We start from the raw sequence: 25,819 nt of genomic DNA on the forward strand, positions 1-25,819 counted from the left end.
GGTGAAGTTTTCAATAAATCTTCTATAGTATCCAGTAAATCCAAGAAAACTTCTAACATCTTTTTGAAAATTTGGAATAGGAAACTTGGAGATGACCTCAACTTTTGATCTATCAACTTTAATCCCATCTCCTGAAATATGATGTCCTAAAACAATCCCTTCAGTAAACATCATAAAGCATTTTTCATGACTTAATGATAGGTTTGTTTCTTTACATCTTATAAGGACTTTTTCCAAATTCTCTAATGCCTCTTCAAACGAATTACCATAAACTGTAAAATCATCCATATAAACCTCTACACAATCATGGATTATATCGGAAAAGATTCCTAGTACTGCCCTTTGAAATGTTGCGGGTGCATTACATAATCCAAAAGGAAGTACTCGATAAGCAAAAGTTCCCCATGGACAGGTAAATGTGGTCTTGTCCTGATCTTCAAGTGCTACCTGAATCTGATTGTAACCACTAAAACCATCCAAAAATGAAAAATGCTTTTTGCCTGCTAAAGTATCTAATACCTGATCGATAAAGGGTAAAGGAAAGTGATCCTTCAAAGTTGCTTTGTTCAACCTGTAATCAATGCATACCCTCCATTTACCATTCTTTTTAGGTACTATAACCAAAGGAGAAACCCATCGGCTATCTGAAATTGGATAAATGAAGTTTACATTAAGTAACTTTTGGAGCTCTTCTTTCACTATCTCCCTAAGGTTTGGATTCATCCTTCTCTGACGTTGTCTGATTGGTCTACTGTTTTCCTCAATGTAGATGTGATGAATGCAAGTCTTAGGGTCAATACCTTTCATATCGGTATACTCCCATGCAAATGCAGTAGAATGTTTTTGCAAGATTTTGGTTAGTTCTTCCTGTTGTGATCTTTCCAAATTTTTGTTGATATTCAATGTTTTTCCCGGAAAGATCTCAATGGTGGAACTACCAAATTCTTCCATAGAGAAAAGAGACATTTGTCTAGATGATAGATACTCAATGTCAGAATCTAACTGAAATTGTGTGTGGTCATATTCTGAAGATGTTTCAAAATTTTCTAATTTGTTCAGAATTTGACTATCTTCACTAACTTCAGAAATGGTAAAGACAGGTTGTATAGTATCTTCATCATCAATCCACTCATTATCTCCTATTTCTGTAATTTCTTTTGTTGGAGGATACAGATTGAATTTCTTTGTCGAATTACCATCAGAAATATACATATCCCCGGACCTACAACTGATGAAAGCATCGACTGTGGCTAGCCAAGGTCTTCCTAAGATGAGAGAATGTCCTCCTAAATTACTCTTGGGAGTTAAAATCATGAAATCCACTGGATATTCCCAAGAGTCTAAGGAGACTGAAATGTCTTCTAATACACCATCTGGTTTAATAATTAATCGATCTGCAAGTTGCAGTAAAGTAGGTGTAAAGAGAAGGTTAGGAAGTTTCAGCTGTTCCATAGTCTGTCTACTCATAATGTTAATAGCAACCCTTAAATCAATCAAAGTATTTGGAATTTCAACCCCATTGATATGTGTTTTGACAATTGGACTACCAGGATCTACATATTTCTGCATAGTAATTTTTACCATCATGATGTCTGCGATTTTCCCTACCAGGTGGATTCTTCTTGTGTCTCTAGGTTTCCTTCCTGGTCTTTTAAAACTCAACACCTTTATTGTTTTTGCTAGAATAGGAATCTCTTTAATGGCTTGTAACAAGGGAATCTTGATACAGACATTCTTCAATTCATCTAGAAAATCATAGTCAGGCAACAAGATTTGTTTTTCCACCCCTTTGTCAATTTGTAATCTTTCAGGAAAAGGAGGTGTGGATGAAGATGCAGGTTGCTCAATTATAGGAGTTGTGGGGGTTAGCTCTTTTTATTTTTCTTTCTGAGTGTTTGGGTTTTGAAGAGATGCTTCATAACCCTTATTGGCTTCAAGAGATTCTTCCTTAGAAATTCTTTGATTTTGGGCATCTATAGAAGATTTATGTAGAACTCTACCAGATCTGAGTTGTACATCATTGAGAGGAACAATCATATAGGCAAAAAATTGTTGACCTTCTATCATGTAAGCATTTTGAGGGTTTTTATCATTGGGGTTTGTCAATGGCTGAGAAGGAAGTTGATTTGACTTCTGTTGGAATGGAAGCAAGAGTTGATAATTTGGGTTTTGTTGAGAGGGTTGTTGTTGTTGAAATGGAAATGATAGTTGTGGGTTTTGATTTGGAAGTTGTGGCGCTTGTTGGTTTTGAAAATATGGAGGATATTGATAAAATTGAGCAAATCTCCCATAAGGATTTTGCATACCTTGTACCCATGATTGAAAAGGATTTTGAGGTTGGGACTAAGGTTTTTGCCAAGGATTCCAATTTGGTGGTGGTCGAAAGTTCATAGAGTTGTTAAACCCTTGATTTTGTTGCCCCTGCCAAGGTCTCCTTACAACAAAACAGAGAGACTCAATTGTATTTGGATCTTCTTGAAAAACAGCTTTGAGCCCAGGAATTGAAGGACAATCCTTGGTCTCATGATTCTCTGAACAGATCACACATGTTTCTACAACTTTTGCATCCAAGGGACATTCCCTGAGAGCATGTTTTTTTCTACATTTTGGGCAAAAGATGGCTAAAGCTTCAACTTCTGCTTTCTGCTTATTGTGGATCTTAAGAGTGTCTAGTTGCTCGCTAAGACTCCCTAAGATATCATTTTTGAATTCATCAAGAATATTGCCAATCTGAGCCCTACTTATTGATCCAGTTGCAGATTGTTTTGCTCTCATGAGAGAAGGATCTCTAGGCCCTTTTCCAGTTTTAGATTTTTGTCTTGAGAGATGGACACACAGTTCTGCTATGTCATAAGTGGAAGTTGAGATGTCTCCTTTTCCCATCATGTTCAAAATATCTATCCATTCATCTCTAATGGATTTTAGTAGAAGGGCTTTCAAGGTCTCCTCATCTAAGTTACTCATTTCTGCTCTTTTCAGATTGTATTGGAATCTTTCAAGTAAATCCTCCAAGTTTTCATCTTCTTTTTGTACCATTTTAAATACTTCATCCTTGTGGTTGGTAGGCATACAATAATCCATGTATCTATCCAAAAATGTTTGTTTCATATCATTCCAAGTCCTAATGGATTGAGTGAGTAATCCCATGAACCATTTTAAAGCAGCTCCTTTCAATGTTGAAGGAAATAATTTGAGTTTTTGAGAGTCTTCTAGATAATCATAAGTTCAACACACGACTTCAAACTCAAATAGAAATGTTTCAGGATCTTCATTTCTTAACCCATGAAAGTTTGGGAGGACAGATGGTGAAATATTTTTCATTGTTGCTCGAGAATCCTCATCGACTATAAGAAATCCAAATGAGTTATCTCCATCCCTATTTCCCCCATGTTACTTCTACCTCCTCCATTATTTCCTCCTCCCCCTCCTCTACCTCTACCTCTACCAAATCCGTTAACTCCCTCTTCTGTCATGGTAGTTTTCTCAGAGATTTCAGAACCTCTGGTTCCTCTACTAATGGCGAACGAGGAGGAATTTCTCCCTCTTCTTCGTCAGGTGATTCTACTTCTTCAATTACAATGTGTCTCCCTGTAGAAGAAAAGAAAGAATCTATTCCTAATTCAGATTCGATGGATGGCATGGGAGAGTCAACTACTGCCTCTTGAATTCCAGGAATCCTAGGGCTAGGAGTGTAGGTTGGAGATGATGGAGCTGTCTCTTGTCTATTCCTTGAGGTAGAAGGAGTTGTAAAAATCAAACTCTTGGCTCTAGCTAAAAACTTTCCCCTAGAATCTCTTGCTCTATGCATGTCATTTTTTATTTTTTTTCAAGTCGGGCTAATAATTCTTTTTCTGATCTTCCAGGTCACTCTAGGTGCAAGAAGAGAGCATAGTCAAGAAACTATTAAACCAATAACTTTCTCTTTTCTGATCCTCCAGATCACACTAAGTGCAAGAGGAGAGCATACTTTGAGAGGTTATCAATTTTCCTTCCTTGAAATTTTCTTGTTTTTTTTTTTTGTTTTTTAAGAAATTGGCTACCTAATTTCACTTTCCTGGCAACAACGCCAAAATGTTTGGTCAATTTAGTGTGTTCTAAATTGCTATTTAAAATGTCAATCCGGGATTCGTAAACTGACGAAGTGAAGTGTACTATATGTACAAGATAACCATTTCCTTAATCTTTTGTCGTTTTTGAGTTTTTTTAGTTTGTTTTTGGATTTATCTTTCCCTAATGTGTGATGGCGAAAATGAAAATTAAGTATGGAGTATGGATGGTGATGGTGATTTCTACAGTGATTTTCTCAAACTTAAAAGTGCTCAAAAAGAAAGCTTTAAAACAACTGTAATGAAATCAATTCTTAAGAGGAAGTAAATGTATCAAACAGTGAACTAATGACAATGGCCCAGTATCCTTGCTGCTGAATGAAAAGAAAGTAAAAACTGAACTCAAAGCAACTCAAAGCAAAGCAACTAATTCACACTACTTCAACTCTTCTGATCCTTTACCCTTCAGCTCAATCTACAGTGTGGGAAGAAATCATGAACAAGTCAAGCAATATGATATCTAAATGGCAAGAAATTAAATTGCATAAAGGAAACTAATCACACTACTTCAACTCTTCTGATCCTTTACCATTCACCTCAATCTACCTTGTGGGAAGCAATCATGAATAAGTTTAAGCAATATGATAACTAAATTGCAAGAAATTAAATTGCATAAAAGAAACTAATCACACTACTTCAACTCTTCTGATCCTTTACCCTTCAGCTCAATCTACCTTATGGGAAGCAATCATGAATAAGTTTAAACAATATGATAACTAAATCACACTACAATAAGTAATATTCTGATTCCTTACTAATAGATTCACTTGACTATAGAAAGAAACCATAAACAAATGAGTAGTATGATGTCTAAGTAGCAAAAAAATAAATAAGCAAATCACAACTTGGAAAAGGACAGTGCTGGAATTAAACTTCAGAAAATGGAAATTAGCAGGAAGGACAAGATGATCTCATATGTCAATAGTTATCAAAAATATGAAAATTTTCTCGGGCTCCCTAAGAAAACCTGCAGAAAAGCGTTGATCAGCTCACAGCTATAAGAAAACGGAAGTGAACATGTAAACAGTAGTGAATTTAAAAACATCAAAACAGCATGTTATATACAAGCTAATGATTATGAAAACAGAAACATAATAAAGTCAAATGAAAACTATATAGGGCTTTAGTGCACAGGGGCCCTCTACCACTTCAGCCAATCAATGAACAGTCACAAGAACGAGCTCAAGAAAGTAGTCTTCTCATGTATTAAAGCAGCAACAACATATATAAAACAAAGTACAGTGGGGTGATAATAGCAACATTTCAAAAATTACATCGCAAAAGCTTTTACACAGCGTTCATCAACGTGTTATTTATAATGAAAAAGTGTTGAAACTAACTAAATCTTATGCTATTAACTGCGTTGCCAGAGACACGTAGATCTCCTAAGCCGAGATCTAGCGTAACTGTCATCATGTCTATTAAATCTTCGGAGTGGTAGCTGTTGGATTCAGGTTACGGGGATGATCTCCGGGTGTGTCGATGTCTCCGTGGGCCGAGGACTGTGCCACGTAAACTTTCACGTGCTCAAAAGGGAGACGTGCCACCACTAAATTCCTTGGTTGGCTTTGCCTTTGACCCTTGTTGACCGTGACCTTCTATGGATGATTTGGCTGATCTGAAGGGACACATTTTATGTACCCGTCACCTGTAGCTTGCCCATGTGGCTCGTTTCTTCATAGGACACCTGTAGCATAGCTTTTAACAAAATAGCTGCAAAATCCTGTGCTGGCTACGGAAACCTGTGCTGGCTACGGAAACTCACAAGTTTCTGCAGCTGCCTGAACAAAAATCTAAACCAAACAACAGTCATAAGCATAGTCAGAAAACCATGTGAGAAGCTCTTTTAAGACTATAATGCAATGATTTAACAGCTTGGTGGATGAAGTAAGTGGAAAAAGAAGGGTGTATAGGAAGGTGCAGGTTTGAGCCTCAACACTTCTATATCATCAAAAATGGCTTTTACTTCAGAGGTACTCTTCAAAGGATCATTATCCTTCATCTCCAAATTAAACAACTTTAACACTAAGTGAATAATTTCAAGTTCTTAGTGTGAATCATACAATTCTTTCAACTTCTTTAGTGCTTCAAATGTATTACCACAAGAAACGATATATCTGATTACTACTTTTGTCACCGATGCATATGCCTTGTTGTCTTTTGTCTCCCAAATTGCATGCTGCTACTCATTATGAGGCGACTCTGGTGCAATTTCTTTTCCATCACTATCCATCACTATCATTCTTGCCTTGACAAACTTCCCAAAAATTGTTAAAAAAGGCACTTTTAAGCTTTCTAAATCACTTTTGATAATTTTCCTTTCCATTAAAAACAACTCCAACTATGGAAACTATTGAAGTCATAATTGTTGAGCAACTAAATATTCTTCAAATCCTTTCAAATTCCAAATATATATGCAATACTTCTGAAAAGATATAAATCCATTTCTCCTCTTGTTTTAATAAAGTCGGCTTTGTGGCTTTGTGGTTTAGTGGTAAGCTTCTAAAATAGCCTAGCAAAGAGCTAGCTTCAAATCTTATTAGCCTCCAAAAATAAATGCAAGTACTATCATTCAGAAATTAAATGCAAGTACTATCCTTCAGAAAACTTTTAGTGTCATTAAATTCCTCTATCCTTCTAAAGTTTTAGTGTCATTAAACTCCTCTTTATTGCGGTAAATGGAAGTACTATCCTTCAGAAATTTTACTATGATTAAACTCTAGTTTACTTCTGTAAATGAAAATACTATCTTTCAATAAATTAAATGCAAGTACTATCCTTCAGAAGTTTTACTATGATTAAACTCTTGTTTGCTTCCGTAAATGAAAATACTATCCTTCAAAAATTTCAGTGCAAGTAATTACTCATTTATTTTTCCAATGACATCTTAAAAAAATATGTATTTGAAATCACCAAAAAAATACAAATACTATCCTTTAGGAATTTTACTATCATGAAACACCTATTTACTGCGGTACCATTGACATTTATATAAAAAAGACCATTGACACATATATAAAAAGGACCATTTTATACTACACTTTATCCTACAACCATCCACATATATATAAAAAGGACCAATGTGTACTACCATCCACTATCCTTCAAAAATTTTAGTGTAAGTAATTACTCATTTATTTTTCCAATGACATCTTAAAAAAATATGTATTTGAAATCACCAAAAAAATACAAATACTATCCTTTAGGAATTTTACTATCATGAAACACCTATTTACTGCGGTACCATTGACATTTATATAAAAAAGACCATTGACACATATATATAAAAAGGACCATTTTATACTACACTTTATCCTACAACCATCAACATATATATAAAAAGGACCAATGTGTACTACCATCCACATAACCATTGACACACACACACACACACACATATATATATATATAACATTTTATACTACACTTTATCCTACAACTATCCACATATATAAACCATTGTTTACTACCATCCACACAAGGAACTGGATGGAAAAATAATTAATACCTCATCTATATTAGTTTTATAATATCCACATATTTTAAATTCATTGCTCAATATACAAAACACTAATATATAAATAAAAAAGACCATTGTTTACTACCATCCACACAAGGAACTGCGTGGAAAAATAATTAATACCTCGTCTATATTAGTTTTATAATATCCACATATTTTAAATTCATTGCTCAATATACAAAACACTAATATATAAATAAAAAATCTATATTAGTTTTATAATATCCACATATTTTAAATTCATTGCTCAATATACAAAACACTAATATAAATAAAAAAGACCATTGTTTACTACCATCCACACAAGGAACTGCATGGAAAAATAATTAATACCTCATCTATATTAGTTTTATAATATCCACATATTTTAATTCATTGCTCAATATACAAAACACTAATAATTTTTTTTAAGAACTACATACAAAAACCAAAGTTTCATTCTACAACCATCCACATATATATTAAAAAAAAAAACATTTATACTACCATTCATATAAGGAACAACATATATTCCATCCTACAGCTATACTTCATTTTACAACCATCCACATATATATTAAAAAAATATTTTTATACTACCATTCATATAAGGAACAACATATATTCCATCCTACAGCTATATATATATTACCATCCAATATTAAAAAATCTTTTTATATTACATAATTACATGGAAAAAAAGAAGAGTCCATCCTGCAACCATCCACATGTATATAAAATCTCAATTTTCTACCAGACAATAATAATCTATATCTATATAATCGACATGTATATAAAACCTCAATTTAATTTCCCCTTGCTAATAATTAAAAGGTCATGTATATAAAAATCTCAATTTTCTACCCGAGAATAATAAAATATATATATATATATATATATATATATATATAATCGACATGCCATGCTAATAATTAAAAGGTCTGTAATAAAGTGTTTACCGTCTACGGCGGTTTGGTATTTAACTCTTGAGCATGCTGAAAGTAAAATTGAGAAACTAACATTTGAAAATATAATAGTGTCTAAATACGGTTTGGTATTTAACCCTTGAGCATGCTGAAAGTAAAATTGAGAAACTAACATTCTAAAATACTAGAAAGTCTAAATAATTGTACTTCCATAAAAGTCAAAGTAGTGAAAATCCAGTTCAACTTTTAGTTTATAAAGTTTTCCACGAAAATGAGCTAAGTCCGTGTGCAGCAGTTTTCCATTTCAAAGACGGTCACTACGATGGTCGCCGTGACATTCTTTCCTTTCTTTCGTCCGAAAGTTCCTTCGCAAACCTGCCAAACCAATTCCACCATATCCACCTGTTAGACTAATAATAATTATAAAAGCTATTTCCAATAATAATAAGAAAATGGAAAATAGGAAAACAGAAAATTGTTATGGCCAGAGGGGTTTAGAATAAATCATCATAACGTGTATTGTAAAGTCACTTTTTGATGTGATGTGAAAGTTAAAGCCACAGGTGAAGTTTGAAGTCAAAATTTAGACAATTTGATAAAAAAAAAATATAATATAAAAATTATTTATATGGTTCAAGGTTATTTTAAGTAATGGGCTTTTTCAAAACATTTATACTGTATTTTAATAAAAATTTGATAAAGATTTTTAAAAGTTTGAATTTAAGTTATTTAATCTGTAAAATTAAAACAAAGCTATAAAAAATTTTAAAGTGCTAAATCCATTTATATATTTAAACTTGTAATTTTAAATAACAAATAAATCACAATCTTACATTACATTAAATACTTATTCTTATATAAACTAAACTCTATATATAAAATTCGACTATTAAAAAGTAAGCTGTGAATTTACCGTTTCAATTCCTCCCTGTTGGTGCCTTTTCCCTCCACAGGCTCATACCGGCCAGTGTGTATATTCACCCTCGAAACAGGTTTGTCCAAAAGTTCAATGCCTATATCTTTCAGCGCGTTAAGATTTTCGTCTGTTGACAGATCCAGTGCACTTCTTTTATCTTCTAAGTTGGGTTCCTGATCATCATCCCAATAAGTAATAGAATCTATTAGATATGGATTGTGTGCAAACGAACAAGAGACAAATATATTCAGGCAATCTGTAAATATAATTATGCCTAAATATAGTACTGAATTAATTGTTTATAATTAAGAGGTGCAAGAATTAAAGGACCTGGATTCTTAGATAATTATCCGCTAATTGCAAGCCTTGGAACATGATAGATGCCTCAAAGTCCACAATAGCTGAACTCGATTGCATAAATATGTCAATTAAAGGACATTTACCATGATTACTAAACCATCCCGCAGCGTCCGTAGCCCGGTAACCAGTTTTTGCTTCTCCAGTGCCAAGAGAAAGCACCAGACACTTTTTCAAGAGGTCTTCCTTCGAGTGCAGAGCGTCTACTGCTTGCTTCAATGCCCAATATTGAGTACTTTTCTCGTCGTCTGGCATTCCATAAGCCTTAGCTTGTTTGGTCAGGTGATTTATCGAGAGTAACATCTGCAAAATTATTAGTTAATTTAAAAAAATAAAAATAAAAATCAATCCAATTTTTTTAGTATGATAATTCGATAACAAGTCTTATTAATAGAGAATCAAAACAATTGACATGTAAACATAAACAGAACATCAGACAGTATTGGAGGTAAGAACATTTGAAGTCTACCAAGTGATGGGGATTGGAGATGAATATTATTGGTAAAAAACTATGGATGTTCATATACCCAGAACCATCATAGCACTAATATCTTAACCAAATCAAAACCCTAACGTGAGCATATAAAATTGAGGATATGGCTTTTACTTTCCCTTCAATTTAAATAACCCATCGGCTGTCAAATTATTGGCGACTGGGTGTTTTGAGATGTAAAACAGTTTCCAATCAAATTTTTAAGGCGGTTTGGTTTGTTTTGTTTATTTTTTAATTACAATGATAAGCTCTCTATGCTTTTTTTCCCTTGCTCCTTATAATAAATCTGGATCTATACTGATTAAACTAATTTCCACTGGATCTGTACATTTTCCTGTGGATGAATATAATTGAAATATATAGCTTTTTTTTTGCTGAAAAAATAAATTTAGATCTATACTATTTAAATTAATTGCCATTAGGCATTCCAAAGAAATTGCTGTCAAATGATGGGAACATAAACATAGACTGAGCATCAAATCAATTATGGTGTAAAAAAATTTAAACATATAAACAAGCATTACTGGATTGTTCGCCGCAACTCCCCCGTCTATGAGGTCAAAGCTATTGTGCGCATCAAAGTGATAAGGCGGAAGATATGTGGGAGCAGCTGAAGTTCCGATGCAGACATCGCACAATTTTGCATCATTATTGTTCCCCTGCGAATACAATGTGTTGCATTAACTGGAATATTGGCGATTAATGGTCAGCCCAGTTCACATTATGATCATACAAAGTTTATTTACCTCAAAACTCGAGAAAATTACTGGATACTGTAACTGGATATTAACTGGAATATTGGCGATTAATGGTCAGCCCAGTTCACATTATGATCATACAAAGTTTACCTCAAAACTCGAGAAAATTACTGGATACTGTAACTGGATATCATATGCGGGAATCACAACGTTCGCGAGCGTGTTGCGTAATATCTTTTCCCCCAATGTTTCTTTGATGATCTTGTGCGGTGGTTCCCCTGAATATTTCGGACCCCACACATGCGGCCTGTAACCCCTTTTCAATTTATCAAACCATCTCGAGAAGCCCTTGTCAATCATTCATAGAAAACTAATGGGTTGTGTTTTCTATATAGAAATTAAAGTTATACGGTCATACACTATATAAAATTAATTGGTTGTGCTTTTTGCATATGGAAATCAAAGTTATACTGTCACATGGTTTTGTATGTAGAAGTTCAAAGTTATACTATGGTTCATATAAAACAATTAGGTTGTGCGTTTTGCAGATAGAAATTCAAAGTTATACTGTCACACATTACTTATCAAGGGAATTTGTTTTTTATCATTTAGCATATTTAGTTTTTTCTCTAAATAAGGGATGGTTCATATAAAATTAATTGGTTGTGCTTTTTTATATAGAAATTAAAAATATATTCTAACTCACTACTCTTTCCAGAACATATTCTTCACTATTTGTTGGTTCAATAGTATATTCAATTTTTTTTCTAAATAAGAGATGGTATTGAACATTAACAACAAAAACAATTGTTAATTAATGCATGGTATTGAACATCAAGAATAAAAATAACTGCTAATTAAGCCAACTATTAGGTAGATAATAACTGTATATCAGCCACATCAATAATTATTAAATATATTGTTAAATTTTATATTAAATCCTAATATATGATACTAACTACGTATATTACAAAGCCTAATATTATAATTGTTAGTCAAACTCTATATATTATCAACATTAATATTATGAAATTCTAAATCTAATTATATTGTTGTACCTTAATATTATAATTATTATTGAAACTCTATATATTATAAACGTTAATATTATAAAATCATAAAAAAAAAATTATACATAAATTTTCGATTTCTTAAGTGATACATATGGTTAGGTTTGTAAAAAAAAAAAAAATCTAGAATTGACAAATTCACAATATAAACATGTATCCAAGTTTTACATTTAAAAAAGACTCTACATATTGATGTTATAGCATTGAGAATTTATTGAGATACAAATTTATTTTAGAGTTAAAAGAGATTTGATCCCTCTAGACCCTTGGTAGATCCAGATTTAAGATGGACCTAGGCTAATCAAACTTAATATTAAACCATATACATTATAAACCCCATATTATAAACTTGAAATGTTATAAACCCTAGCACCATTATATCAAAGTATATGAAGCACATGCACAAAAGCTAATTCAATAGATAGTGTTAACAATAAACCACATATATTAATAAACTCTCTCTCAAATATTAAATCTAATATAAACCTTAATATTAAACATTCACATATTAAAAATTTAAATACTATAAATTTTAGTATAATTATATTAGTAAATGTGATTAATAAATATTACTAAATGTAATTGACTATTACCTAAATTAAACTGAAACCCTAATTTTTCAAATTACACAGTATGACTGGAGAATAAGAAAACAGTCAGCCAAATAAAACTTACCCGGGCGATGGTGGAAAAATAAGAGGGCATTTATCGAAATAAAACTTTGTAATCTCGTCTGCAGTAAACAGCGGGCGCGGCTCTGTGCCGTCATCTGGAGCTGCTAACATAGCAGTTATCAATCCTCCAGTGCTAGTTCCAGCGATGACATCGAAATAATCAGCGATTCTCTTATCTTTGCCGTCAAGTTCCTGTAAGTACATAACACATATACTCAATTACAAAGATATATAATAAATCCATCACGATTTTTTTCTCAATCCAATAATTAGAACTTTACTTGCAGCTCTCTCTCGAGGGACTCCAGGATCGTTGCTGGAATGATCCCACGGACGCCTCCTCCATCGATGCTCAGAATTGTAATCATATCACCAACAATCTGCGCACACACAAAACGAAACGAAACGAAAACACCTCAAATTAAGGCGACCTAAGGGTCTAAATATATAGCAAAAAAATCTGGTTTCGTTCTGTAAATGGGGGAAATTTTGGTCGACCTCGCCACACCAAACGATCAACTGGTGAACAGTTAGAGTCGCCGGGTCTAAAGTTTAATCAACGAGCAATGACTACATACAAGCAATACTTTCATCATCACAGTATCTCGATAAACTCTTCTTGTGGGAAAACAAAATCTGTTAACCGGCAAACAGAGGAGTAAACAACGGTTAAAAGACCTTACAGATTAAATTGTCAAATAAGTCCCATTCCTGGGATTAACCCACAGGAAGGTTCAGTTCTTAGTTTAGCAACAATATATATTCATAGTTGGACCAATAAACCGGCACGACCTAGCTTGGGTCTTGTAGCCAGAAGCTACCTTCAGGCAACTCGAAAATACATGAAAAACCCAAACAGTATGGCCTACGGCCTCATACAGGAGTTAATATCGACTAGTATTTCTCCCTAAAAGATTCAGGCTTTGGAAAATGCCTGCAAAATGGAAAACACTGTTCGTACACCCAACGGACTCAACTTTCCCGCCTTAAAGTCACTCTTAGAAGATTCTCCTACCCGGAAGGCGCCTCGGGTGATGAAGCCTGAAAGGGTTTCCCATCCAATTGCAGGCTTCATTTCCATAGAGTAGCATCTTCAGTAGAAGATACAACAACATATTAAAGATGGAATATGTAAATGAATGAATTAACAAACCACTGTGCAGCAAACGCCAAGAGCATAAGGTGCGCAAGCTTACCGTGACCACTCTTAGACGGTAGAGTCATAAACCCAACGAGGAAGCCTCTCGACTAGTTGGAGATCGCGGACTGTTGAGGAACAGAGCCACCAGAGGCCTGAAGGAGCCAAGACCAAGCCATAGAACAAACATAAGAGGAAGCAAATGCGGCATAGAAACTATCGAAAGCAGTAATATCACTCATGATAGAGTACTAACCGTACATCTGTGTAGCCAAATCTCCTCCGTTGAAGTGGAGAGAAGATCTAGGAGAGGGGCTGTGAGAGTGGGCTGCTCGTGCCGCGTACAGGGAGAGCAGAGTTAAGTAGCGAAGTAAATCTATCCTGAGAGCCAGCTGGGAGCCATAGCCAGCTTTAACATAAAGAAAAGTATATATATAGGGGAGAGATTCCTAATGTTATGCAGGGATCAGTAGTTGATATAATACTGGTCCCACCAAACCACCAGTGATTAAGACTTTTGAAATCAAAATTAAGACAGAAATAAATAACATTATGTATAAATAAGTATTAAATTATGTCCAAAAATCACCCATACATTGACTGGGCCCACAACTGTCCATAAATAGTATTTTACTACTTAATATTGCAAAACATATTGACCCAAGTAGAAAACAGCTAGAGCCATAAAGGCTTCCAAACTGGTCTATTCCAGAAGTACAAAACAGCAGTCACTTCAACCCCCACTCATCAGAACTGCAACTTTGCATCCCAAATAAATATGCCTACCTGCACATAACAAAAGGAATGTATGTCAGCATAACTGCTGTGTTGTTCAACAGCTAAACACCCTATGTTCAATAAATGACACCCAACCCAATAACAATTAAATCCACTTTGTTCAATAAATGACACCCAACCCAATAACAATTAAATCCACTTTGTTCAATAAATGATACCCAGACCCAATAACTGCAATAAATGACACCCATCTCACTCTATTTCTCATTAAAACAGATCAAAGCACATGGATCAACAAATAAACAATTCCCAACCATTAGATCACATCAAATTAAATCCATACCACACATTCAAAATGAAGCCATTGCAATCCATGTGCATCCATGTCCACCAATTAAAATCAAGTCCCCAAAACTATAAAAGAAGTCCACCCACTGTTGAAGTTCATCTTATGCTTTCAAACTATTCAGCAAACTTGAAGACAACATCACAAAACAGTGGCCAATATATTCAAGTTAGTTCTATGAATTACAACTCATTCTTCTTACAGTTCTGTTTTCATTGTTTTCATTTATCAGATTTCTTACATTACAGTTCTGTCCATAGGGCAACAGTTAACCTATACAGTTACAGTTAACCTTTTTTATACAGAGTTTATGTATGTGTTCTAGCTTATTATATCATCAGCTTCATAGTGATTACAGCTTACATATCACAGAGGTTACGTATGTCGTGTTAGTACTGTAGTCATAGCTTGTTTACTTTACAGGAATTGAACCTTAGCTTACACCTTAGCTTACAGGAATTGAGCGAGCGATTATTATGGCTTGGGTTCTATGCAGAATGAGTTAAAACATAGAGCAAATAAGTGAATTTCTACTACTGGTGAATGGACCATAGAACTGTAAGATTTTAGATAATGAGAAAACACAATTATAAGTAACATAGCAGATGACCGTCTTATTGGCCTTCATATCTTTTCACCTCGTTGAGCTCGAGACCTTAGGGTATGGAGAGCCCGAGCCATACGAAGTTGTAAAAGTTGGACCAAAGGAATGGGGATTTACATAACTCAGCTCTGTAAATTAAGTCACAGATAATGGAGAGAAATCTTGGAGCAGAGATTGTTCTTCACAATATTCAAAATAACTAAATAAATTATATGAAAAATATAAAAAATAAATGACTGCAATGAAACTCGATTAAACTGAAGTAAAACCGATTGTCTATGACACCTAGGAGACCATAGAATCAAATGTAATAGTGATTACATCTTACATATCACAGAGGTTACGTATGTCGTGTTAGTACTGTAGTCATAGCCAATAGCTAATCACTGGAAGAAGAAACATGACTCGCTATCCTTCCAAGCAAGCAATCCCCACATCCCTTCCTGTTCCTTATATAGTTTCATCTCCCTAGCCATATCCAATCGGAGACCGAGTCTAACCTTGAATAGCATCAGAATCAAAGCCAGCATTCGAACCATTTCCAGCCCAAGATTGATGCAATGCAAAAAAAGATAGGTAGTAAAAAGGCAGTTAGTACTGTAGTCATAGCTTGTTTAGCTTATAGGAATTGAAGCTTAGCTTACAGGAATTGAGCGATTATTATGGCTTGGGTTCTATGCAGAATGAGTTAAAACATAGAACAAAAACGAATTGTAACTTTAATGACTCTGATAAACTTAGTAATTTTTCACATATTTTCAGACCTTGACAATCATCATTGAAACATCACATTGAAACATAATCGAAAGACATGTATTTTCAGAAGCATGAAGCTATTGAGAAAGCAAAAATTTTGATATTGAGTCGAAAGAATGCAAATAAGTGAATTTCTACTACTGATGAATGGACCATAGAACTGAGGAATGGTTTCTTAGAATGGAAGCCCGAGCGGATGACCATTTCTCTTTATTGGATTAGATGACTGTAAGATTTGAGATAATGAGAAAACACAATTAGGTAAACAAGCATGGTTAGAAAGAGTCATATGTAACTACTGTGTTCTAATTGCATAACTACTGTGTTCTAATACATAATCAATACATATGGATACACTGTAATCACTGTATATGTATATCCTAATGTAATACATATGGATAGACTGTAATCACTGTATACGCATATCCTAATGTAACAAGCTCTGTTTCCTCATTACTTTGATTTCCATGGTTCTACTTATGGCACTGATTCAACCATTAGTAATGATTACACTCTACTCTATACGGTAAGTACATATTGAATAGACCTACTTATTACCTGTATTCCCTAATCTTTAACAAATATAAGGAGAATGACGTAATTCATACATGTTTACATACCTCATTGGTTTAGCTGTATAAAGCTGTTGAAAGTAAATGGAAAATGATATATGAAAACAGTGACATACATGTTGATAATTTCCTGTAATAGAGGAAAAGTATTTTTGCAGAAGTAATAAAGCATAATTTGACATATATTCTAATGTCTAAATGCAACATACATGTTGATAATTTCCTGTAATAGAGAAAAAGTAATTTTTGCAGAAGTAATAAAGCATAATTTGACATATATTCTAATGTCTAAATGCATGCAATAATTTTACAAGTTGTTGCATCTATGGCAAAAGGAAGTTACTCTGCTCGTACAAGGAGAAGTGGTAGGAGAGTGACAAGGGGTGCGCAGCTGCGATGCACATCGTCCGATGATGACAGGCCAGCTGATGTCAATGCCGGCAATGCACCAGGGAACATTGTTGAAAATGACCATGTGACAGCCGCTGATGTTAACACAGCATCAGCCACAGAACCACCATCAACAACAATCCAAGGGGCAAGCTCAACTAAAAAGATCAGTGCTATAAGAGGATGGACAAAAGAAAAAATGTTAGTTGCAATTGACGACATAGAGTTTAATGGATACTCAGTTCGGGCATCTGCAAAAAAACATGGTATTCCTCCCTCATCAATACATTATTGGATAAATGGACTGACTCATACAAAACGTAGAGGGCCTCTTACAGTTATGACTGAGGAGGAGGAGGCCGAGGTGGTTGAGTGGTGTAAAGAGATGGCCCAACTGGGACATGGGCTAGAGTTGATACAACTCAAATCAACAGTTGCTCAAATCTGTCAAGGGAGGCCAAACCCATTCAAAGATGGGTTTCTTGGTAAATAATGGTGGTTTGGGTTTAAAAAAAGGCATCCAGAACTTGTATTGCGTACTACTGAGGGCCTTGACAGAGACAGAGCATTAAATTTGCGCCCTGCAGTTGTGCAAAAGTTCTATGACACACTTTCTAGTGCTTACGATAAACATTCTTATGGAGCAGACCATATATGGAACTGTGATGAAACAGGTTTACAGGCAGGGAGGAATTGTGGCATGCGGGTAATTGCCAAGAGAGGGAGCCGAAATGTGCCAAAGATTTTGCCCAAGAGCAGGGAGTGGATAACTATTTTATGTTGTGTTAATGCAATTGGTACTTCAATCCCAGGATTTTATCTATTCAAAGGTAAAAATCAACTGAAAAACTATATACAGAACTGTGAACCAGGTGCATGCATGGCTGCACATCCCCATGCATGGATGACTAAAGAACTGTTTCTAAGTTGGCTTTTTCACTTTGCTGCATCGGTACCAGGTGGCGTCTCGCCTAATAACAGACACCTTTTGATATTAGATGGCCATGGGAGCCACATGGCTGTACAAACAATTGAGGAAGCAAACAATTTAGGCATCGACCTGTTGACATTGCCCGCTCATACCACTCATAGGCTGCAACCCCTTGATGTTAGTGTGTTTGGCCCTTTCAAGAACTATTTCAGGTCGGAGCGTGCTGCATGGATGGCAAAGAATCTAGGGGTTGAGGTGAAAAGGTTTGAGCTAGCAGAGCTTGCAAGTAAAGCTTTTAAAAGGGCTTTGACACCATCAAATATCAAGGCTGGCTTTAGGAGGACAGGAATCTGGCCACTGAACTATGATGCTCTTATGCATGATACTGGTTGTAGCCAAGCGTTTCATGTGGATGGTCAGGAAGAAGGGAATGTCCAAACAAGTGTTGAAGTGCAAGAAGTAGATGACCAAGATGATGTTGTTGCAGCTGGCAATATGATTTCCCTGTCTCAAGGACACTTATATGCTGAAGATGATGAAACTGTATGTGAAACACAATATAACAATGAACAAATTCCTAGTAACATGGAGATTGTTCCACCAACTCAAGAAAATGAAATTCCTGTTGCTGATATTGCTAATGATATTGTTGAACATGCAGTTGACAATGACCAATTGACATTGCCAAGCCAAGTAACCCCACCTTCATGGCTAGCAGAAGCAATGATCAATATGAATGCACATAGTGTCTCAGCAACCAATGAAGAAAGCATGAACATGCCCTCACAACCAGTAGAATTGAACAGTGAAATTGTTCATTTTTTTGTGGACAATAGATCAATGGAAGAAGATGAAGGACATAATGAGGCATCAAATGAAGATAATGATATGGTTCAATCAGTTCCAACAGATACTGAAAGGGAAGTACCAAGCAATGACATGCAGGTGGGAGGGGTGGAGAAGACACTTGGACGGTTCCTAAAGCTACCAGTAGAGAGAGTATCAATGAAAAAAAATCAAGGTGCACCAGGTAGTCTTCGTCTGGGCCGAAGCTCACAGTTACTCACCTCAGAGGACTATATAAACCTGTTAGTTGAGTCAGAAAAAAAGAAATTTGAAATGCAAGAATTAAAACAGAAAAAGAAGGATATAGTCAAGGAGAAGAAGGCAGCAAGGATTGTTGCAGCACAACGTCGAGCAGAAGAACGGATTGAAAGAGATAAAGCAAGGCAAGTTAAGGACCAACAAAAGCAAATGGCAAGACAGGAAAAGGAAAAACGAAAGGCACAACAAATGCTTGAAAAGGAACAAGGGATGATCAACGATACAAGAATAGCTGATGAAACCAGGATTATTTCAAACTCATTGGACTCCATTGCAGACAATACACCATTATTCCAAGATCTCATAAACATTCAAGTGCCCCACTATCAAACTGAGGGTTTACCCACTTGCCTTGTTCCTACCAGAGCTGGTGTCAATTCTCTGTATGCTCATTACACACCTCCACTTAATGCAGGGGTCAGTAGGGAAAATGTGAGGTATGGGTACTCAGTACCTCCATGGTTGGAAGCTGCAAATTGGAATCAATCATATGGCATCAATCAACCATTTCCTAATCAGCCCTTGACTGGTAGGCCAACCTACCTGGCTCAAGAAGGTAACTCGGGGAGTTTTGGCACTCAAGATTCTCAGGGCCATAAAGAATAGGGGTGCCATATGTTTTTGGTTCTAACCACATTATGATGTGGATTTTGGATAGATTGTATCTTTTTCTTGGCACAGAAACATTTTGGCTTACAACACTAGATTGTATCTTTTTCTTGTCACAAAAATATTTTGGCTTAGAACACTAGATTGTATCTTTTTCTTGTCCTAAGAAACATTTTGGCTAACAACCTAGTAGTGATTTCTTGTGGCAACCTAACTGTGTGTTGATAAGAAATTTTCAATGGAATATGTCTTTCTGTAAAATATTAATTATGATAAAACTATTTCTATAAGTTATTCTGTGCACCCTCCCCGCCACGTCAGAAAACCACGCGTAAAAGCACATGGAGCCGGTACAACACCTGTCCACCATGGAGCTCATGTGTTGGCCATCATATCATTGCATAAAACTTTGTGTTCGCGCCATTTCACAGGTTTGTTTGGGGTCATTGCTGCGATGTTTGGGGATTCAATAATAACATTTCAAGTTGCATATGAAAAAGGCTAAATATAGAAATCAAATGACCAGACAATCTTATTATGATTGAGAGCACTCATTATCAAGTTGAGTATGAAAAAGGCTAAATACAGAAATCAATGAGGAGGCAATCTACCTCATAATAAGTTTTATTAAATGTGAAAAAGCCACTAATAATTTTATTGATTGAGGGGACACTTGAGAAATTGAGAGCACTCATTATCAAGTTGCATATGAAAAAGGCTAAATATAGAAATCAAATGACCAGACAATCTTATTATGATTGAGAGCACTCATTATCAAGTTGAGTATGAAAAAGGCTAAATACAGAAATCAATGAGGAGGCAATATACCTCATAATAAGTTTTATTAAATGTGAAAAAGCCACTAATAATTTTATTCATTGAGGGGACACTTGAGAAATTGAGAGCACTCATTATCAAGTTGCTCTCATTATCAAGTTGAGCATGAAAAAGGCTAAATAAGTGGACCGTTATCTAAAGGAACATCATTCAACTTGATAGCTCATGCTTCAACCATAATGCTTACAAAGCAATTTCTACCCATTGTATTCTGTAATAGCTAGTCAGTGAACCCCAAGACGGGTTGGAAACAGAGACTACTTCAGATATTCACACAATGAGTAAACTATTATATCATATACTAATTTACATTAGAACTTTGAAGTGAACATCTGAATCAGAGGGACCTAGGAATAAGTCATATTTGCTCATTTACATGATCCACATCCTTAATTAAATTAAAATGAACAGTAAGGCCACTGAATGTGCAAGCCCCGTTCTTGGGAGCAATTGGAGGGATGACCTTGTTCGCTGGAAGTGAAGGAGGGAGAAGTATAGCTTTGTCCACTCAACTCCCTCACAATCAGATGGAAACCCTGAGACAGATACTCTTGATCATCCCGTATTGAACATTCTTTCGATTTCTATATGTGGTTCCATATTAATATGTCTCGGTTCTTCTACTTAGTGGATAGTTCACACCTCAATGGCTCAATGGCTAGACAGTTCGCACCTCAATGGCTCAATGGCTTTTCATGTGGTCAATAAATTTTGACATCAGATGTTAGGAGAGATGGGTTTGACACTCAACCCATTAATCTTTGGATGATCTTTTCTCTAAGAGCATTTTATACATTGTATTTTTTATGCCTTCGATCTCAACATTGAAGGCATCAAATTTGCAGCACTGTACAAAGCTCTAAACTCACTTATGGCTCCAATAAGTGGACCGTTATCAAAAGGAACATCATTCAACTTGATAGCTCATGCTTCAACCATAATGCTTACAAAGCAATTTCTACCCATTGTATTCTGTAATAGCTAGTCAGTGAACCCTAAGACGGGCTGGAAACAGAGACTACTTCATATATTCACACAATGAGTAAACTATTATATCATATACTAATTTACATTAGAACTTTGAAGTGAACATCTGAATCAGAGGGACCTAGGAATAAGTCATATTTGCTCATTTACATGATCCACATCCTTAATTAAATTAAAATGAACAGTAAGGCCACTGAATGTGCAAGCCCCATTCTTGGGAGCAATTGGAGGGATGACCTTGTTCGCTGGAAGTGAAGGAGGGAGAAGTATAGCTTTGTCCACTCAACTCCCTCACAATCAGATGGAAACCCTGAGACAGATACTCTTGATCATCCCGTATTGAACATTCTTTCGATTTCTATATGTGGTTCCATATTAATATGTCTCGGTTCTTCTACTTAGTGGATAGTTCACACCTCAATGGCTCAATGGCTAGATAGTTCGCACCTCAATGGCTCAATGGCTTTTCATGTGGTCAATAAATTTTGACATCAGATGTTAGGAGACATGGGTTTGACACTCAACCCATTAATCTTTGGATGATCTTTTCTCTAAGAGCATTTTATACATTGTATTTTTTATGCCTTCGATCTCAACATTGAAGGCATCAAATTTGCAGCACTGTACAAAGCTCTAAACTCACTTATGGCTCCAATAAGTGGACCGTTATCAAAAGGAACATCATTCAACTTGATAGCTCATGCTTCAACCATAATGCTTACAAAGCAATTTCTACCCATTGTATTCTGTAATAGCTAGTCAGTGAACCCTAAGACGGGCTGGAAACAGAGACTACTTCAGATATTCACAGAATGAGTAAACTATTATATCATATACTAATTTACATTAGAACTTTGAAGTGAACAACTGAATCAGCGGGACCTAGGAATAAGTCATATTTGCTCATTTACATGATCCACGTCCTTAATTAAATTAAAATGAAAAGTCACTGATACAGTAAGGTTTTATCGTTGGAGCCCGAGAAGGGTTAGTTATTGAAATGCATTTTATGTATGAGAACATAATTCATTACTAAAAATATTTATTCTCTTATCTCTGTAACCATCAGTAACCGGTTTTGGAATCGACTGTAAAATGTGTGAACTTTTCTTTTCAGAGAAAAAAGCATCACAGATTATATTGACAATATAAAAAACATCATAAGATACAAAAGGGTGGCATATGACAGCCACTGTCCGAGACATCTCGAGGAAAGGAAAATGTCAGAGGTCCGAAAACATATACATCAGGTTCAGGAAAATAGCAAAAAGCATCAAAATTAATAACCAGGAGTAACAAATTCCAAAAACGAACAAGACTTCTCTTCCTCCATAGTTAAATAACTGCAATGGTAGACTTATACTGCCCCATACATATGGCCATTAAAGAATTTGTTATTTTCAGCGCAACCAAAAAAAACCCCAAATTTGCTTAAACTGTAAATATACTCAAATTAGTCAATTGTGAGCAGCGTCAACATGGAAACAAAAAGGACTGTGTATACAGGATATCCATATTGCAAAACATATACATCAGGTTCAGGAAAATAGCAAAAACACCAAAATTAATAAGCAGGAGTAACAAATTCCAGAGATGAACAGGACTTCTCTTCCTCCATAGTTAAATAACTGCAATGGTAGCCCATACATATGGCCATTAAAGAATTTGTTATTTTCAGCGCAACAAAAAAAACCCCATATTTGCTTAAACTATAAATATACTCAAATCAGTCAATTGAGAGCAACGTCAGCATGGAAACAAAAAGGACTGTGTATACAGGATATCCATATTGCAAAACATAGCAAAAAGCACCAAAATTAATAACCAGGAGTAACAAATTCCAACAAATTCCAAAAACGAACAGGACTTCTCTTCCTCCATAGTTAAATAACTGCAATGGTAGACTTACACTGCCCCATACATATGGCCATTAAAGAATTTGTTATTTTCAGCGCAACCAAACAAACCCCAAATTTGCTTAAACTGTAAATATACTCAAATTAGTCAATTGAGAGCAGCGACAGAGGGTTTCGAGGCTTCATTTCAAATACAAAAAGTGAAGTTCCTGACAGAAGCTTTCACGGACGAGGAGAAGATAAGTTATGCAAGTCAATTGAGAGCAGCGACAGAGGGTTTAGAGGGTTCGTTTGGGGTCATTGCTGCGATGTAGGAGTTTCCATTTGTATTTCTGCTCGGGGGCCGAGGGCACGGGACGGCCGAGGAGCACGGGACGGCCTTGGATAGCACCGAAAACAGCAAAAATAACAGCGAGGGCACGGGACGGCCGAGGATAGCACGGGACGGCCTAGGATAGCACCGAAAACAACAAAAATAACAGCGAGGGCACCGGACGGCCGAGGATAGCATGGGACGGCCTAGGATAACAACGAAAACAACGAAATTTCAGATAAACCCTAAACCTTCAACAACAAACAGCTCAAAATATCCCATAAACCCTAAACCTTCAACAATAAACAGCTCAAAATATCCCATAAACCCTAAACCCTCGGAAAAAAATCCTCCAAAAAATGCCATAAAATGCCATAAAAGTTTACAAAATATCCAAAAATAGAGATGTTGTGTTGAAAAACACAGAGAATGCTGGTAGGATTAAAATCCTACCGGGTACATGGTCGCCGACCTCCCCCACCTTCCCTGGAGCTCGCCAGACCTTCTCCACACCTGCAACGACGTTCTGCACACCTGCAACGAGAAGAAAAATATATATTAGGGAACTGAAAACCACAAAAACACCACCACAAAACAGCAAATTGACAGCAAAACACCATTTGACCTCGAGCTCAGTAAAACAGCGACCGACTCCTCCCCAAACAACAAAATCGTCGAATAAGACCAGCAACAGAGAAATGCTAAACAACTGACATTCCAGAACGACCAAGAACTCCAGGCGGAAAAGCACAAGAAAAGGAGAAGCGCTGTGCCAACCACAAACCCTGAAACTCCAGCAAACATTCGCACCAGCACCTGCATACCAGGCGAAGCGCGCAGGTCCACAAACCCTGTCAACCGAACAAACGCCTCAAACAGCACACGAATAAATGACGAAGTGCGCAGGTTCCGGGGCCGTCCCGTGCCATAATCGGCGGGGGCTTCGCCCAACAACCGGCCCCGAGCAGAAACACAAAGGGAAACTCATACATCGCAGCAATGACCCCAAACGAACCTGTGAAATGGCGCGAACACAAAGATTTATGGGTTGATAAGGTAGCCAACACATGGAGCTCCACGGTGGACAGGTGTCGTACCGGCTCCATGTGCTTTTACGCGTGGTTATCTGACGTGGCGGGGAGGGCGCACATGTAATGGCGACCCTCCCCTAATCCGGCATAGTTACTATGGAATCAATGGTGGGGTACACTTCCAAGGCGCCAAGTAAATGGTGCAATAATGACAAGGGTACAGCATTCATAAACACAATCCCAGAATTGATAACCCAGATTAGCCGCCCATGTGCTGGGAGCCATAGCCAGCTTTAACATAAAGAAAAGTATATATATAATCCGGCATAGTTACTATGGAATCAATGGTGGGGTACACTTCCAAGGCGCCAAGTAAATGGTGCACTAATGACAAGGGTACAACATTCATAAACGCAATCCCAGAATTGATAACCCAGATTAGCTGCCCATGTGAAAGCAACCTCTAGAACAGGCTATATTAAACGCGATATAACTTGTATTAATTAAGTTCAAGCATGAAAATTACCAATACCAACTGAGAACTCGTAAAATCAACCTTGTTAATGAAAAGCTGTCATAATAAAAGAAAAAATTTATTTTACGTGTTTAACTTGCGTAAATTTTATGTTTGGGAGCTTTTACACAACTTCAAATAGTATTAGTTAAGGTATAAATATGTAATGAAATTAAGTTGGTTTTCAATTATGAATGTTTGTTATTTTTGCTTGAAATTAATAAATTCAGTCTAACAAAAAAAATTATGCTCATGGAATAGCAATAGAATTTAGTTTGAAAGAAGTTAAAATAGTGATGTGAGGAGGAGCTTGTACAACCACACTAATGAACTAAAGAAATTAATAAAATTGTA

General features: G+C 35.9%; 2 protein-coding genes across 2 annotated transcripts; both read right to left on the minus strand.

Moving 5' to 3' along the window:
• Nucleotides 1–9,440: 9,440 nt before the first annotated feature.
• Nucleotides 9,441–14,262, minus strand: LOC149235865 (patatin-like protein 5). The gene is made up of 8 exons (XM_089368692.1): nucleotides 14,134–14,262; nucleotides 13,936–14,032; nucleotides 13,021–13,119; nucleotides 12,741–12,931; nucleotides 11,146–11,353; nucleotides 10,822–10,956; nucleotides 9,778–10,107; nucleotides 9,441–9,620 (listed from the first exon to the last, which is right to left on the minus strand). The coding sequence occupies exons 3-8, from the start codon at nucleotides 13,105–13,107 to the stop codon at nucleotides 9,441–9,443; spliced, it is 1,131 nt and encodes a 376-aa protein (XP_089224818.1). The 5' UTR covers nucleotides 13,108–13,119; nucleotides 13,936–14,032; nucleotides 14,134–14,262.
• Nucleotides 14,263–14,418: 156 nt separating this feature from the next.
• LOC149235866 (uncharacterized) lies at nucleotides 14,419–25,236 on the minus strand. Its single transcript, XM_089368693.1, has 5 exons — nucleotides 25,173–25,236; nucleotides 24,803–24,935; nucleotides 24,546–24,771; nucleotides 24,374–24,454; nucleotides 14,419–14,663 (listed from the first exon to the last, which is right to left on the minus strand). The coding sequence occupies exons 1-5, from the start codon at nucleotides 25,234–25,236 to the stop codon at nucleotides 14,625–14,627; spliced, it is 543 nt and encodes a 180-aa protein (XP_089224819.1). The 3' UTR covers nucleotides 14,419–14,624.
• Between the last annotated feature and the right edge of the window lie 583 nt (nucleotides 25,237–25,819).

Source organism: Pinus tabuliformis, chromosome 8, assembly GCF_031772625.1.
Source record: "Pinus tabuliformis cultivar Carrire ecotype Pingquan chromosome 8, CPIR1, whole genome shotgun sequence".
Taxonomy (NCBI): domain Eukaryota; kingdom Viridiplantae; phylum Streptophyta; class Pinopsida; order Pinales; family Pinaceae; genus Pinus; species Pinus tabuliformis.

Excerpts from the sequence above, each read along its gene's own strand:
- LOC149235865 (XM_089368692.1), bottom strand. The coding sequence starts at position 13,107 with ATGATTACAATTCTGAGCATCGATGGAGGAGGCGTCCGTGGGATCATT. Across the intron at positions 12,932-13,020 it reads CCCTCGAGAGAGAGCTGCAA|GAACTTGACGGCAAAGATAA; the intron begins GTAAAGTTCTAA and ends ATGTACTTACAG. Across the intron at positions 10,108-10,821 it reads GAGTTGCGGCGAACAATCCA|ATGTTACTCTCGATAAATCA; the intron begins GTAATGCTTGTT and ends ATAATTTTGCAG.
- LOC149235866 (XM_089368693.1), bottom strand. The coding sequence starts at position 25,236 with ATGGCTCCCAGCACATGGGCGGCTAATCTGGGTTATCAATTCTGGGAT. Across the intron at positions 24,772-24,802 it reads GCACTTCGTCATTTATTCGT|GGTTTGTGGACCTGCGCGCT; the intron begins GTGCTGTTTGAG and ends TTCGGTTGACAG. Across the intron at positions 14,664-24,373 it reads GGTCGGCGACCATGTACCCG|GTAGGCATATTTATTTGGGA; the intron begins GTAGGATTTTAA and ends TGTTATGTGCAG.